The sequence below is a fragment of the Pyrgilauda ruficollis genome, unplaced genomic scaffold, assembly GCF_017590135.1.
Source record: "Pyrgilauda ruficollis isolate IOZ18807 unplaced genomic scaffold, ASM1759013v1 scaffold51, whole genome shotgun sequence".
In the NCBI taxonomy this organism is placed as follows: Eukaryota; Metazoa; Chordata; class Aves; order Passeriformes; family Passeridae; genus Pyrgilauda; species Pyrgilauda ruficollis.
The window spans coordinates 520,528-535,424 of record NW_024526711.1 but is presented as its reverse complement, the minus strand read 5'-3'; the positions used below and the strand labels follow the sequence as shown (position 1 = coordinate 535,424).

General features: G+C 41.7%; 1 protein-coding gene across 1 annotated transcript; it reads right to left on the bottom strand.

Moving 5' to 3' along the window:
* Positions 1-3,001: 3,001 nt before the first annotated feature.
* LOC121360545 (nuclear receptor subfamily 0 group B member 2-like) lies at positions 3,002-8,760 on the bottom strand. Its single transcript, XM_041480449.1, has 2 exons — positions 8,154-8,760; positions 3,002-3,255 (listed from the first exon to the last, which is right to left on the bottom strand). The coding sequence occupies exons 1-2, from the start codon at positions 8,758-8,760 to the stop codon at positions 3,002-3,004; spliced, it is 861 nt and encodes a 286-aa protein (XP_041336383.1).
* Between the last annotated feature and the right edge of the window lie 6,137 nt (positions 8,761-14,897).

The following is a 14,897-nucleotide window of genomic DNA, read 5'->3' as shown; positions in this document are numbered from 1 at the left end:
TAACCTCTGCTCACAATCCCTCACCTCTCCTGTTCCTGACAGTTTATTGTACCTGCACAGCCTCCAAATTCATGTGACATTTAAATACAGTAAATACTGTATTTACTTTAGTAAATACTAAAGGTTCTTACTCTGTCCTCAGCAAGACAAGTGGTACCTCAGCCCCTTTGAACAGGATACCAAGATTAGACCTGTTGATCTTCTGAAGAATCTTGTATTAAAGCACAGTGAGGTGAGATCCATGCATATCAGATCTTCTGAAAGTTCCATTTGAAGTCTAGTATTTGCCTTCATGGTGGAAGTTGAAGTTGTCTTAAAAATCCAAGACACTGACTACAATCTTCCCTGTGGAGCACTAGGCAGTCTTTTCAGACATGGCTACATAGACTCACACCAGGCTAAAAGAATCATCAGCAAGTACAGCATTGTCTTCCAGGTGAGCCAAGCCATGGAACTTGTTGGCATCATGCCCTCCAATTCAAGGAGAGATGATTTGAAGCTGTTGTATACATAGATAAAGTCAAAGACCTTGAACAGATTTTTTATAATAAAGCTGTGAGCAGACTGTCTGGTGTGCTCTCATTAGCCTGAAATTCAGGCTACAGAACCATGAACCATGTCCTGGGTTCAAGTTGTTGGTGAGTCATTAAGCAGGCCTTTGACTTATGAAGGTAAGCTGGATTCTACATAGAAACGAGCTCTATTAATAAGCTGCTTCTCTCCCTCTCTTCCCCCTTTTTTTTTTTTTTTTTTTTTTTTTTTTTTTTTTTTTTTTTCGGCCTTTTTGCTCCTTTCTACAAGCCCCCATGACTGTTTTGCATTATGCATTTTCTGTACATTTTACCTCTTTCTAAAATTCCTCACTCTTCCTACTGAGCTGAGGGTATTCCTTCCCCTCTCTATGCAGCAAGTGGGAGCACTGAGATGAGAGCATAGACCTCCTTCCCTTATCGATTGCAGAAGATGCTGCATGTGCGAGGCCAGCTGAGCCCTGCTCCTTCCAGCCCGGCCTGTGCTGCACTGTCTGGGTGCAAGTGGAGCATCTGTAGTAGAGGTAGAAGCTTATAGGAATTGGGAGGTGTTTGAGCTTATGTCTGCTACCAAATGATGTCATAGATACCCAATTTTACAGATGCCAGTTTTGGATCTATTCTGCTTGCTTAAATCTTGAGAAGAACAGACAAAAGGCGAATGTCTGGAACTAATGTTTTCATTCAGCATCACAAACAACTCACCATGGAATATCCTGTTACCCTGCACTGCAGCAGATCTGTGGCAGTACTATTGAACCATTTTAATGGAAGAAAAGCTACTGAAAACTTCTACTCTGAGGGCTTTCCATGGAAAATATCAGTCCAAAAATCCGCAGTTCTAAAAGGTTTGGTTAGCTTAGTGACATAGGAAGGTGAGTTGTGTTTACTGTAGAGATTGTTACTTCTGTGATCACTACTACACAGGGGCTTAGTTGGTTTGTCTTGTTTTGGGGTTTGCTTCTTTCCCTTGATTTTTGCAATTTACTCCTCGAGTAACAAAGTGGGAGAAAAATGTGTGTTCTTTGGTCAAAACTGATGGGTACTAAACTCTTATTATTATTCAAACTTCCTTTTTTCCTTAGTTGTTTGACTTCTAGAACTCCTTTCAACATCCATCTCTGTTGATGTGCATTTTTACATATCTATATATATGTATATATATTTACAAGTTCTCTTTCCTTTGACTTTAGCTTGACATTCTAAGGAATTCTAAGCTGTCATACTCTTTGCTGTGCTGTCTGTGTCTTTCAGCCCCCATTTGGTGAATATGAGCCCTCTTGCCAAGCAAAACTAGGCTGGATCTGCTACAGAAAAACTCAGAAATTAATTCCCTTAAGTTTCATGGAAACCATTGCGAAAGGAGTGGGATAGGAAATGGACACAAATAGCTTCCCCATTGCAGCTGAAGTATAAGCTGAATGTTTTGTTCATCCTGACAGATGGGCAGTCAGCACACACATCGTTTGGCACCCACCCCAACACGTGCTGCCTCTTCTCCAACCAGACGGGTAGGAGACAGAGACATTTTTGGGGCATGCCATAGTGCATTTGGAGGTGGAAACACAGAACTCTTGCAGTGAGGAGGAACAGATTGTACACATCTGTAGGAAACCATATTTTAGCATTTCTGCTGTCCAAGGAATATCTGACATCTATTTGGAAGGAAGTGAGGGTAATTATAGAATGGTGCAGGCAGGGCTAAAGGGAAAAGGGCTTAAATGTGTAGGAAAATGGGCTACATTAGTTCTGCCGCTTATGGCATGACACAGTAACTTTCAGCCTTTGTTATTCCCATTCTGGAAACAATCCTGAACAACAGCTTTTGTCCAGTCAACAAATTTTTTGATTCATGTTGTTTAGTTCCTTAGTTAAGGAAGGACTTTGTAAATAATGGGAGAGGGATTTAATGCCCACAGTTTACTGCAAGACTTAGAAAAGAACCCATAAGAAAGCTGTTAGTAAGGGGGAGCTCCATCCAGCAATTACAGCCAAGGACTAGAGTTCTCAGTGGAACAGAAAAAGGATTGGGGTCAGGGACTGACAAGGAAAAGGAAGGATTTATACTGGTTTTACCATTGACCAGGCTTTTATGTATCTATCTTCAACTGAATAAAATTTACCATTGCCCCTGTTCCTTAAAGCCAAAAGCATAAAGTATAAACAGCTGGAAAAATGCTCACTAGAAATAATACAGTTGAACCTAGCACAGCTGGAAAGTATGCTGGTGCTCCTAGACAATCTTTAAATACTTAGACTAAGCGTTTTTTAAAGCACAGAGTATCATGAAATGCTTAATTTTCTCTGCTTTTAATTCTAAAATGTTACAAAATTACTTCATTGTTGAAGCATATATGGCTTACAAATATTTATCCATGATTTGCTTGAAACGTGTTTATTTAGCTCATCCCTTCAAATATTCTCTCATCCCTTCAAAATGAAATATTTTACTGCTCAGGTGTCATTTGCTTTCAAAGCCAGTCTGGCTTGATATATAGGGTTTCTAGAAGTAGTGCATTTAGGGTGGCCTCTCCTAGGATGGGCCTGAAGAAGAGCTCTTCAATAGCATCTGCATCAATGTCTCGAAGAGATGTGATTAGCTGAAAAATCGAAGAAAACCTGCTGAGGCTTCCATGAAACATTGTTGATATAAACTCCATCAGGGCTTTCTGAGCTTCCTGTTGCAGTGATTGTACATAAGGGAGACATTTCAGGACACAACAGTCTGTCAAAACAAAAAGTAAAATAACAAATCCTGAGTAAACATTTCTTTTCTGTGCCTTTTGTAATGATGGGTGTCTGGATTTCTGGCTTATAGCACTACTTTCTCCATAGAAAAAAAAAAAAAACACTTCCTAAACATATTTTTTGGAAAAGAAGGTATGTGTAGCTCAATAATTTGAATGAGCATTCGGCAGCATTGTAATCACATTGGAATCTAGCCCATTACATTAAAATCCAGCTTTGAAATGGTAACAGCAGGTAATTTTGACTCAGTACAAATGGAGAAGAAGTTTTGTAGTATTGTCTAGCCACCAAATGATGGTGATAATAATCTGGGCAGGTGGAAATATTCCAGCTCTAATCTACCCTACCTAGGTAACAGCAGGACATGGAGATGATGGTTTTGTCCTGGATTAGGGCAAATCTGGGAGAAAACCTCCAAAGGGGGCTCCCCCAGAAAACAAACCCACACAGCCCCTTTCCCCCACCAGTTCGGGAAGGATTCCTCGGAGAGAAGTGGAAAGAACCTGTTTATTTAACAAGCACAATACCCCCAGCACACAAAATGAACAATACCAGATGACAACACTTTCACCGATCTGAAAAGGATGACAAATTCAGAAAGTCTTTCCTGGAAGTGGTCGCTCTGTTGTTACTTCCTCCGGTGCTGGGGATAGCTGCTGCAGCCACAAGATGTAAACTCTTGGTGTCCAGCACCAACAGAACACACGATTGGGGATACAAGCATCATAACCTCACCCTAGGACAGGTTTGGAGCAGCGAGCAGGCTCACAGCCTGAAGATGTAGGTTTCCAGTACACCCAGCCCCATCTCCATCCTATTGTTGCCTCAGCTTACTAGACTAAGCTGGGGCACTGAGGTTCACCATACTATCTAGGTATTTTCAATTACAGTCTAAAAAGAGCAAGAGGAGTGCCTCAGCACGAGGAGTGCCTGAAGGAGAGGCCTTTGCCCTATGGAGTCATGGTCTTGAGCCTCAATCACATACCTCCCACAGCATGTGACCTGCTGGCTCACTGAGGGTGTTTGTGGGTGCCAGAACTCAGTGCTAAGAACACCCTGTGTTCATCCTTTGCCTCTGGAGGGATTGCCTTGCCATGTAGCTCTAAGCAATCTGTTACCTCCTGTCCTCACTCTCTAAGGATGTCTTTTCTCTCCTAGAACTGTTGCAGTCTGGACAGAGGGTAGAACACACTATTTGGCAACTTTTACAGTGACTGACCCCATACCTTCCCGGAATAGGATCTGAATAGCTCACACCAGGTGTGTTTCACACAGGATCATTCATTTCAGTGTGGGAAGTTGAGCATTCTTGCCTGGTGCCCTGTACCAGGGCAAAACCAACCTGGCTGGGTTTCCTTCAGTCTGTAACTGGCTGACTGTTGTCAGCCTTCAGCAACTCTCTTCTTCCTAGACATCACTGCCGGAGCAGAAGAAGCCTCAGCCAAACCTGCAACCAGGCCAGCCAGAAATTAAGTGTTTGCAAAAGTCATCATCTCCCTCAGGATTACCAGCAGCTGCAAGATGTGAGGATGATTCCAAATGTTAGATTTTTCATGGAAAGGAAATTGTTGGGATTTTGTGGATTCAGGATGAAATTGCAATAGTTTATATCTCTTCAAATATACTTAATTTCCCCATTTGGTCTTATTTTCTATGTAACCAAACACTGGTTTTAATTTACATATTATGAGACACTTCTTGTTCTGAGATATGTTGTAATAATATTCAGTCAAACACATGTTTCCAGCTGAACTGTGAACCTCTTAAGAGTATCCTTTTTTTTAACAGAAGCCCTGTGACAGCCTTGATGGAATTTTTGAATACATATGTGTACATAAATATGTATATGTATGGCACTGATATAATAACAGCACTGTTTTTCACTGCTCTCATCTCTTCACTGTGCAGTCCCAATTGCTCTTCAGACAACTGTCAAAAACACAAAAGTGTTTTCACCTCACTCTGTGCTGTTCCTGTGTGGCTGAACAGTCCTACCTGCTCCTTCCTTTGACTTACTGCCTGGGTCCAAGTAGAGAAAGCCTTGCAGCTGGACCCTTCACCCACAGATACTGAGACAGCTCGAAAGCCACCCAGCCAAAGCTCCCCTGGGAAGAGTGGGGATGCCAATATGTTTTGGAGAGTCTGGATTCTGTTGATGCAAGGTGCTGGTTTCCCCTCAGGGGCTGCACAATTTCTTCTTTGCAGGTTCTTGCTAGCCCAGATGTGGTCAACCAGTAACCCAGCCAGAGCCTCCCACACAGAGGTGCTGTACAGATTCTGTTGTTATTTCCAGCTCTGGGGCCCTCAGCATAAGAAGGACATGGACCTGCTGGAATGACTCCAGAGGTGGGCCCTGAAGATGATCAGAGGGCTGGAGCACCTCTCCTATGAACACAGGCTGACAGAGTTGGGGTTGTTCAGCCTGGAAAAGAAAAGGCTTTGGAAAGACCTTCCAGTACCTAAAGGAGCTTTACAAGAAAGCTGGACAGGGGCTTTTTACAGGGGGCTATAATGATAGGAGAAGGGGAAATGGCCTTGAACTGAAAGAAGGTAGGTAGGCTTAGGTCAGATGTGTAAGCAGAAATCCTTAACTGTCAGAGTGGTGAGGTGTTGGAACAGCTTGCCCAGAGATGTTGTGAATGCCACAGCTCCAGGGGCTGGCCAGAAGGCCAGGCTAGATGGGGCTTGGAGGAACCTGGTCTAGTGGAAGGTGTAATTTCCAATGGCAGGGGGGTTGGATTAGATGATCTTTAGGGTCCCTTCCAACCCAAAGCACTCTATGATTCTTGTAAGAGGACCTACATTCCATCGTGCTGCCCGCTGTAGCAGGCCCAGCCTGCAGCTGGGAACGGCTTGGGAGATCGGACCAAGTCTGAGCCTCCGCTGAGACTATCCTGGCCTCGGCAGTCCACCGGGCGAAGCCTGGCTGGAACTTACCAGGATAAAGCCTGCCACCCTCTTGCCAAAGGGATTTTTCTAATGATAGTAAGCACAATGTCTGTGCCACAAGAGATCACTCAGGGTACAAGCAAAGCTTTGCATAGTTGTCATGCTTCCTATCCAAGTGATGGCTGCTACAGTTGCATGCCTGGATGTTCTGTTGAACTCCAGCTCATGACCCAGCTCTGGACCACTCTGGTCCTGGCCCTTCCCCATTGCTTCAGTCAGTTTTGGTGCCCCCAACAGAAGTAAAACATTGAGGGTGTTAATGAGGTACTCCATAATCCAAAAGAGAGTTAGTTAACCATTGTCACTGCTGGTGACTTCCTGAAAGCCTTTTAGAACTGAGGACTGCAAAAATAGTAGCATTTTGCCAAACATCAAGCCAAACCTTGAAAAGTTTGAAAATGTGTTGCAAATATGTAGAAAACATTTTCTGAGTTTGGTGGAAAGTGTTGAAAAACTATTGAAAGTAGTAGTTGTGAACAACAGCTGTACAGATTTGTTTGCAGCAAAGGGTGGTTTGGGCTGTGTATAAGCCCTGAGTACCTGTTTCAGCCCAGACTTAGATGGTGACTGTTTCAAACAGAGGCTTAACTGATGTTCTCCAGGCTGCCTTCTTCAGCTCATGAAGGAATATTCCAGGGAATAGGGTCATCCCAACTAAGAGCTGAGTGTCATTCCTGAAACTGTGGAATGTGTCTGCTGACAGCATTGAGGGCTGCTGGCTCTCTCATACAGCACCCTGGGGAAGCAGCAGGCCTTTAGGAGGCACAAATCCAGAACATAACCCTGCTACTGCTGTTTCTCCTTAAGTGAAAATTACATTTTACCCACAGAGACAATAAAAATGCCAGCTAGTTAAACTGTGTAAGCTGCTGCAGATGACGTCTTTCTCCTCTTATCACCCTCCTGGATATAAACAGTGATTTCTTTTAGCCTGATTTTATTGTGAAAAAAGACTGCACTGAAATGAACTCTTCTGGTTTGATGCTGCAGCATAGACACTCAAGGCCATACCAAGAATCTGGATGACATTACACCTCAAGAATCAGAATGTGAATCCCATTGGAAACAAATATAAAGTCACACAGCCTTTGAGCAGCCTATAAGCCATCCACCACGAGAAATATAATAGAATAACTGAAGCATTCAAGTATCCTTCTTGGGTGCAGTCCCAAGTACAGCACACTGCTGACAGTGCAGCCAGCAGCAGCGATTGCTGTGGAAGGAGCTGGGCATCTGAGCCAGAGCAGGCTGGAGTCAATAAGTCTTTCCATTTACTTTAGTGGACTTAGAGCTCAGCTTTTAATGCCTTATGCACTCCATGGTGCTGACTCAGGCAACCTTCCTTCCTAAGGAGCTGAACTTGGCATCACAAGTGAAAGGATGCAATCAGAAGTCTTAGTTTGCTGTCCCAGGCTTTGAAAGTAGAGATACTAAATTATATAAATAAAGGATATAAATACATAAAAGCTGTGTAACCTCAACACAGCAACCTTTTGCTTCACTGATGAAAATCAGATGGTTATTTTCTCCAGTGTTTTTGTTAGTGAAGAAGCCTTTGCTAAAATACTTCTAAAGTTCACATCATGTGTCCTTGTACCCTCTCTCCCTTGCTGTGACGTGAGGGTGAGGCTGCTGTATTACCTTTGAACTGGAAGTCAGTTTGAAGTTGCACAATTCTTTATGACTTAAAATTTGTCAGATAGATGTTGTTTTGGCTTACAGTAGGTGACGTACTGCATATATCCAAGGAACCAAAATAAACCACATCAGGCAGAAAAACTGTTAAATCATGGAATATAGGTTTTTCAGAAGTTTTAACTATATTCATAGAAATTAGTAAAACAAAACGTTTTCTATACATAAATAAAAAATGTAAAATATCTTTCTAGGCACATAATCATTTGTGTAATTTCTGGGAGGACTTACCAGAATTAAAAAGAATAATTCCTTTAAGATAGGCATATTCTTTTGCACTTATGTCCAGGTCCCAGAATTTCCACAATAAATTCTTCATCTTCTGAACTTCTGTGAAATATGCTCCTGCTGATGAGCTGCCCAGTTCATTCATAGCTGTTGAAGACTGATTGAGGAGGATTTTTTTCAATAAACTGGTGGCTGGAATCTCTCTCAGCTCAAAATCCACTCCTTCTTGTGCCATGCCCAGGACAAAAAGAGGGGCCCAGTTCTTTTGTATGAGGACAAACTGATCCTCCCAAGGCATGTGATAAAAAGAAGGTAAGTTTCTAATAAAAGTTGAAGTCTTCAGCAGCACTTCAGAAGCTCTTCTGCATGTGGCTTCTGGTGTTCTCAGGACAACTCTTCTCCTGTCCAAACAAGGGCAGCCTTTGCTTCTTGCAGAGCAGTGGGGACTGCAATGCTGCTGGTGCCACCTGGTCTCACTTCCATGCTCTTTGTTAAGGATCTGGTACAGGATGCTTTCAGAATGGTGTGTCTCACACTGACATTTCCCAAATTTCTCAGCTGGGATCTTGGTGGCCATGGAGGCAGAGCTGCCTGTGGCAGGAAGCAGCATGTCTGGAGCTGTGCGTCAGCAGCAGGGGAGGGCCTCTGTGCCACACAAGGAGGCATTGTGCGGTTATATAGACCTGGGCAGGTGTTGAAAAGTAATATGACCCTGATCCATAAGGTTACCTTGAACTTTACTTGCACCAGGGTGTTTCAAACAGGGCGTGGCTGCAGGCTGCTGGTGTCCCTGGGCTGCTGTAGCCCCAGGGGGGTGGGTGGCATGGACCAGTCCTGGGGATGGAAATCCTGTGTTTCAGAATTAACTCATGTTTCTGTGAGATTTGAGAGAAACTTCAGAGAAGATCAACTGTTGGAGTTCACGACAGTGTTCTGTCTTGCATTTCACAAATGATCATTTCAAACACAGAATGTGAGTGCTTAGGGTCATACAATTGGTTAGGTTGGAAAAGCCCTTTCAGATCATTAAGTCCAGCCATAAACCTAGAACTGCCAAGTTCACCACTAAGCCATGTCCTCAAGTGCCAGATTTACATGCTTTTAAGTGCCTCCAGGAGTGGTGACTCTACCACTTACCTGAGCAGCCTGGGCACCTGGGCATTGATGTAGAACAAGACGACACAAGACATCCAGTACAGCTTCCTGGGAGAATATTTCTCCCAGACAGGTTGTGTAATTAAATTTTCCTCAGAAACTGATGAGGAAAAAATGGTAATTCATACTAGTGTACATGTGAAATTTATAGCAACTCAAGAGCTGAATGATGATTGAATTGTCAGGACTCTTCAGTCAAAATCAGGGAACACTAGGTAGAAGGAATGAAAGAAAGGAACTCAGCCTTAATAAGAAGACATTGATACTTCAAGTTTTTGTTACTTCACACTCTACTCTCTTGCATGCTCTTATACAGAGGAAAAGGTGCTAAGTTTTTTTCACCAAGAGTGATGTTTATGTATTCTTACCATCTGGGCTCTTAGCATGTCTCAGCAAAAACTGGGCATTAAAAACAACAGCTTGAAGGGCTCTATCTGCCAGATCTCCAAGCCTTTGGTGTGTAAAGCCTCCCCCAACCATCAGGTGCGTAACTGCAAATTTGTGTTTTGCTGCACCAGGTTTGGATTTTTTCCATGCTGGGCTGTTTTAAGAATTACATTCTTTACTTCTTCATGATATTTATGTTGCAAAATTTTCCCCTTCTGAGGAGATGAAAAGTGGAGGAAGAGATGAGTGCTCCAAAGCTGAGAAATTTACGAGTGTAGTGCTGCTGAGGTGCAGTGACTATTAACTGCTGTGGAGGTTCAAGGCACACACAGCACTGAACACTTGGTGGTGTTTGCATGTCCACCTCTCTGTCCATTCAACAGCTCCCTGTTGCTGTCCATTGCTGGGGTATCAAAGAGCTTAGTATGTTAAATGGCACAGCAACAGAGAAGTCCCCAGGAAGTCCCCAGAATGTCCCATCCTTCTTATTCATTATGTAAAATTCAAGCTGGGCTGAGGTTGAATGGAATGAATTCCAGTTACAGGGCCATTGTCATCTGAGGTTCAGCATGAATTGCATTGATTGGCTAATGGCTGTACTAGAAAGACAGACTGAGCTTGCTAAAATCATTCTTGCAAAGCGTTTGCTTGTGAAAAGAAGTTCTGTCTCCTAACTGCTGAGAGCGTGGTGGTGTTTCAGTAATCTAGGCAGCAGAGTTCTGAGCATCCCAGCTCCTGTGCTCCAAGAACAACATCTCAAGGTTAACCATTTCTCTTGGTTCGTGTCATTATTACACAGCTCCTATTAACTGTGCTTATGAAAATTCTCCTTCAGGTTAAACTGGTTATTTTCCTACTTTTTTCCTTCTGAGGTCCCCATCAGTCATATGCAGAGTCCTGATGTCAGCAACATATGGTATTGGATACCATTTCTATTTGTCATCATTTATTTCCTTTGGTTGTGTATAGATCTAAGAGGCAAAAGCAAATTATATTTCTATCAGAAATTCCCAGTATATATATATAAATATATATATATATATATATATAATATAATAGCTTTATGACTATTTACCAAAAAATAAGAGTAAAGGTCACTGCACCAGTATGACTGCCTAGGACGCATTATGCATTATCAGCTTTTCTGAGAAAATGATTACTTAGAGTTATGAGTCAACACTGAATTGCAGGTGAAACTGATCCTGGTCATCCTGATTCAAAGTTGATTGACATGAACTTCCTGTGTGACCTAATTTTCTCAGAGGTAGAAGACCAGCAGCCAAATTTAGCTCTATACTCATAAATTAGGCAACTGTTAATTTTTCTTTCTAAATTTTACCTATAGAATGGTTGCAGCCACATGCACCTAGATATAAAGCATCTAAGTCTTGATGCTGCAGTAGCAATACTTCGTACTTTCAAATGTTAAGGAAGCAGCACAGAATACAAAACCCAATTTTGTGATATGATAAACCCCCATGGATTTCTATCTATTTTAGCTGTCTCTAGCATGCTGGCTTGAGAACAATAAGACATAATCACATCAGTGTTGTTTTTTCTATTTTGCATTTATATACTTTTTCAACCTAGGAGACACCCATGCCACAAATATTCACTGCCACGACATTCTCTCTGAAACAGCACAAGTGTGGCCATTTGGACAACAGTAAAATGTGTCCTAAGTTCACACACAAAATTAAAAGAACTCAGAGAGAGTTGGTTTAGATTAAACATACAAAAGGAATTCTTTACAGTGAGGCACTTGTGAGGCAGTGCTGCTCAGAGAAGCTGCGGATTCTCCATCACTGGGAGTGTTCAAGGCTAGGTTAGAAAGGCTTTGAGCAACCTGGTCAGTGGAAGGTGTCCCCTGCACATGGCAGAGAGATTGGAGCTAGGTATCTTTAAGGTCCCTTCCAACCCAAGCCGTTCTATGATTGCTGCAGACAGCTCTTTTATATCCACACCATTGCTGGGAATTAAAATAATAAATGTCTCATTGAGTCCAAACATATAAGACATGTACTATTTTTTGCTCATAGTCCATAGCATTAAATCATCTAATGGAATACTTGGAATCCTGAAGAGACTTGCCAGATAGTAGAGGAGCTTACATGGCAAACTTATCCTTACCTTGGCATTAGCCAAAAATGAATTTTTCAGGGAGAGTGTATGATACATACAACTCTTCTCATGACTATTTTCTTGCCTTCAATAATTTGCATCTTGGGAAAATTCTGAACCAGAATCATTTTATGCATTTAATAACTTTCAGTTAATTTCTAACCTATGTTCTTATGCAGTCTGCTCCTAAAGCCACAAGAACATCCACATCAGCCTATCTGTCAAGAAGTTCTCTGTGGATACTTATAAGCGAGACAAAACTTGATCAAACATTACATTTAGAGGATCTGGTGCCTTCTTGCTCTTTTGTTGTGGAGGAAAAAAGGGAATCAATCAATCAGTCAATCAATCAATCAATCAATCAATCCCTGTTCATCCTGTCTATTACTTGGCCTACTTTATAAATCTCAGTAAGACTCCCATGGTCACTCTTTGTCCGAACTGAAGAGATGTAGCTTATTTCTTTAGAGTGACACAAGTCTTTTGATCATCTTGTTAACCTTATTTGAATCTTTCCTAGCCCTACAGCTTTTCTAAGATATTCTTTAGGGGGAGGTGCAGGAAATATTAGGATAGGACACAGTGTCCAGGACTTAGGAAAGCGTGGATTTATACAGAGACAGGATGAAGTTCTCTGTTTCACCTGTCTCAAAAGTCAATTCTAGCAATGAGCTGTTGTTGCCATGGAACAGTCACAGCCCCCAGGTTTTATTCCTGAATGATGGTCATCAGTTCAGAGGCTCTTACCTTCATCAGGAGTAGAGTCAGGAGTGGTTTATGTGCATCTTTTGCCATTATGCATATACACATATACTTAATCATCATTTGACACCTAGTTGACGATTTTCATAAAGCCTTTCTGCAATTCTTCTGACAGTTCTGTCTTCCTCCAAATAATTTTCTACCATCAGCAGACATTGATATTCTCAAACTTGGAAGGCACTGCTCTTCAGAATAGTTCACTCAACTCTATGAGTTGTTTAAAAGACTATAATAGTTCTAACTATGGGGCAGAAAATCTGACACTGTCCTTATACTAGAGTGTCCATATATACAAGCACATAAATATTGGACTATACATATGTACACCATGCATCTAGTAACTGTGTTATTTACCAAGCATTGATGTGAGCTCTCCTACTTTCCTAAAAGGTGATGTTGAAGGCAGATTCATTTCTGGAGGAGAAGAATCTTCTGCTATTATTTCATATGGGCTTTAAGAAGGAAATGCTTTGTAGGAAACTGACAGCAGCCTTTCTGGCGTCACACCAGGTTGATATATGCACATATTCCTTGATTCAGTGACCTCTTATCACTCTGGTCTCACTTGCAAACATTTAATTGGCCTATAAACATCCATATGACTTCAGAGCAGGAATCTCTAGGAGTTTTATACAATGTGTTTTCTGGGAGAGGTTGGGTGAATTCCATGTCACTGGCACTTTTGAGGACAGCTGACCTCTGACAGCCTCAAGAAAAGGAAACAGTAATGAAACCATTATCTTTCTAGAGGGGTTCCATTTCCTCCATCTTTCTTGAGCAATAAAGGCATTCATTTCTCAGCTAGAGAAACTAAAAGCTACCATTCAGACCGCCAGCTTTGGCTAGGCAAATACTGGGAAATACCAGGTCCATGCTGAAGCCTGCTTAGCTTTTAAACAAGTTTTGAAACAGCTTATGAGAATGCCATGGTAAAGTAGGATTTGACCCTAATATCTGAAGCAAGTCTACATGAATAACAAATCCAGTTAATTTAGACATGCTTAGCCTACCTTGAAGCTCCAGTGGTTGAGGGTAAGCATGTGCTTAAAATGCTTTGGTTGGTTATGTCTGATAAAATCAGCATCTTTTTGATGATAGCCATTTGAATAAATTAGCAAACTAATAGAGAGGCAGCTGCCCTGCCATGAAATGTTTTCTAACACCGAAACTAGGCCTGTTTTAAATTTGCCTCTGGTGACTGTGTTAGATAGAAGGCAAATGTCTCTGAACTTCTGCCCCAAAATCTTGATGCAAAACAGGACTTCTGAGAAGCCCCCTTCCTAAAAACATACCTGAGGCATCATATTTAACTCATGTATGCCTGTTCTTTATTTCAAGAAACCTTGGAGTAAAGTGACTTTTAAAGTGACTTTTTGGCAGGTGCTGCTCACTAGATGAAGTAGGGAGAGAGTTTATCTTCACTTTAAACCAAGGACATTTTGTTAGAGATATTATACTGCCTGACTATATCTCAGCTGTGGCAAATGTGAATGCAAACATGTGCCATCTGGAGCTATAACCAAATATGAGACTAAAATATTAGCACAGAAAGTAAATAACAACTCAGCAGTTCTCCTCAGGCAGAAGATGGGATGACACAGGAACATATTTCTTAACTCTTCAGCTTCTTATAAATCTAAAGAAGCAATAGATTTCTTTGAATACATATGCATAAATAAACTCAAAAGGGCTCTTCATGTTGTTTTTAAAAGCAAACAAAACAACAAACAAACAAGCAAAACCAAACAAACCCAGCTGGATAAGTAAACTCTTTCCACAATTTTTAAGAGCTCTAACCTGCCTCACAGTAACATGGGGTCAGAGCCTTCTTCACCACTTTGCACACCACAGCAGGTGTGCTGCTTCTGGGACAGGTGACAGGTAAGGGATTGGTTTAAATCCCTTTAAAAAAGGGATTGTCCATTTCCACATGTTTGGAAATGGACATGAATCTGAAGACATGAATAGCTTTTAAGTTGCCCAACACCAATTGTTTGCTTCCTTCATACTAAAATTTTTACAAGGGTAAATTGTCAATTTTTCACAAGGGCACACCTTGGGATGTAGAGATTCTAAAATAAATCAAAAGTGACCTTGTACAAGTTTGTGCCATTTTTCTCCGCTCCCCCACTGAGGAGATGGTGTTTGTACAGTCACCCCTCTCAGCACTGGGACAGGCACCATCTGTCATTTTAAATACAGATAGATGTACCACTTATTATTGCTCAGCCAGTGAAAAATGATGCAAAGCACAGCTAGAAAATGTTCCTGGCTAGCAATGCCATCTCCAAAGTGGCACTGAAAAGGAGCTGCTCCTTCAGC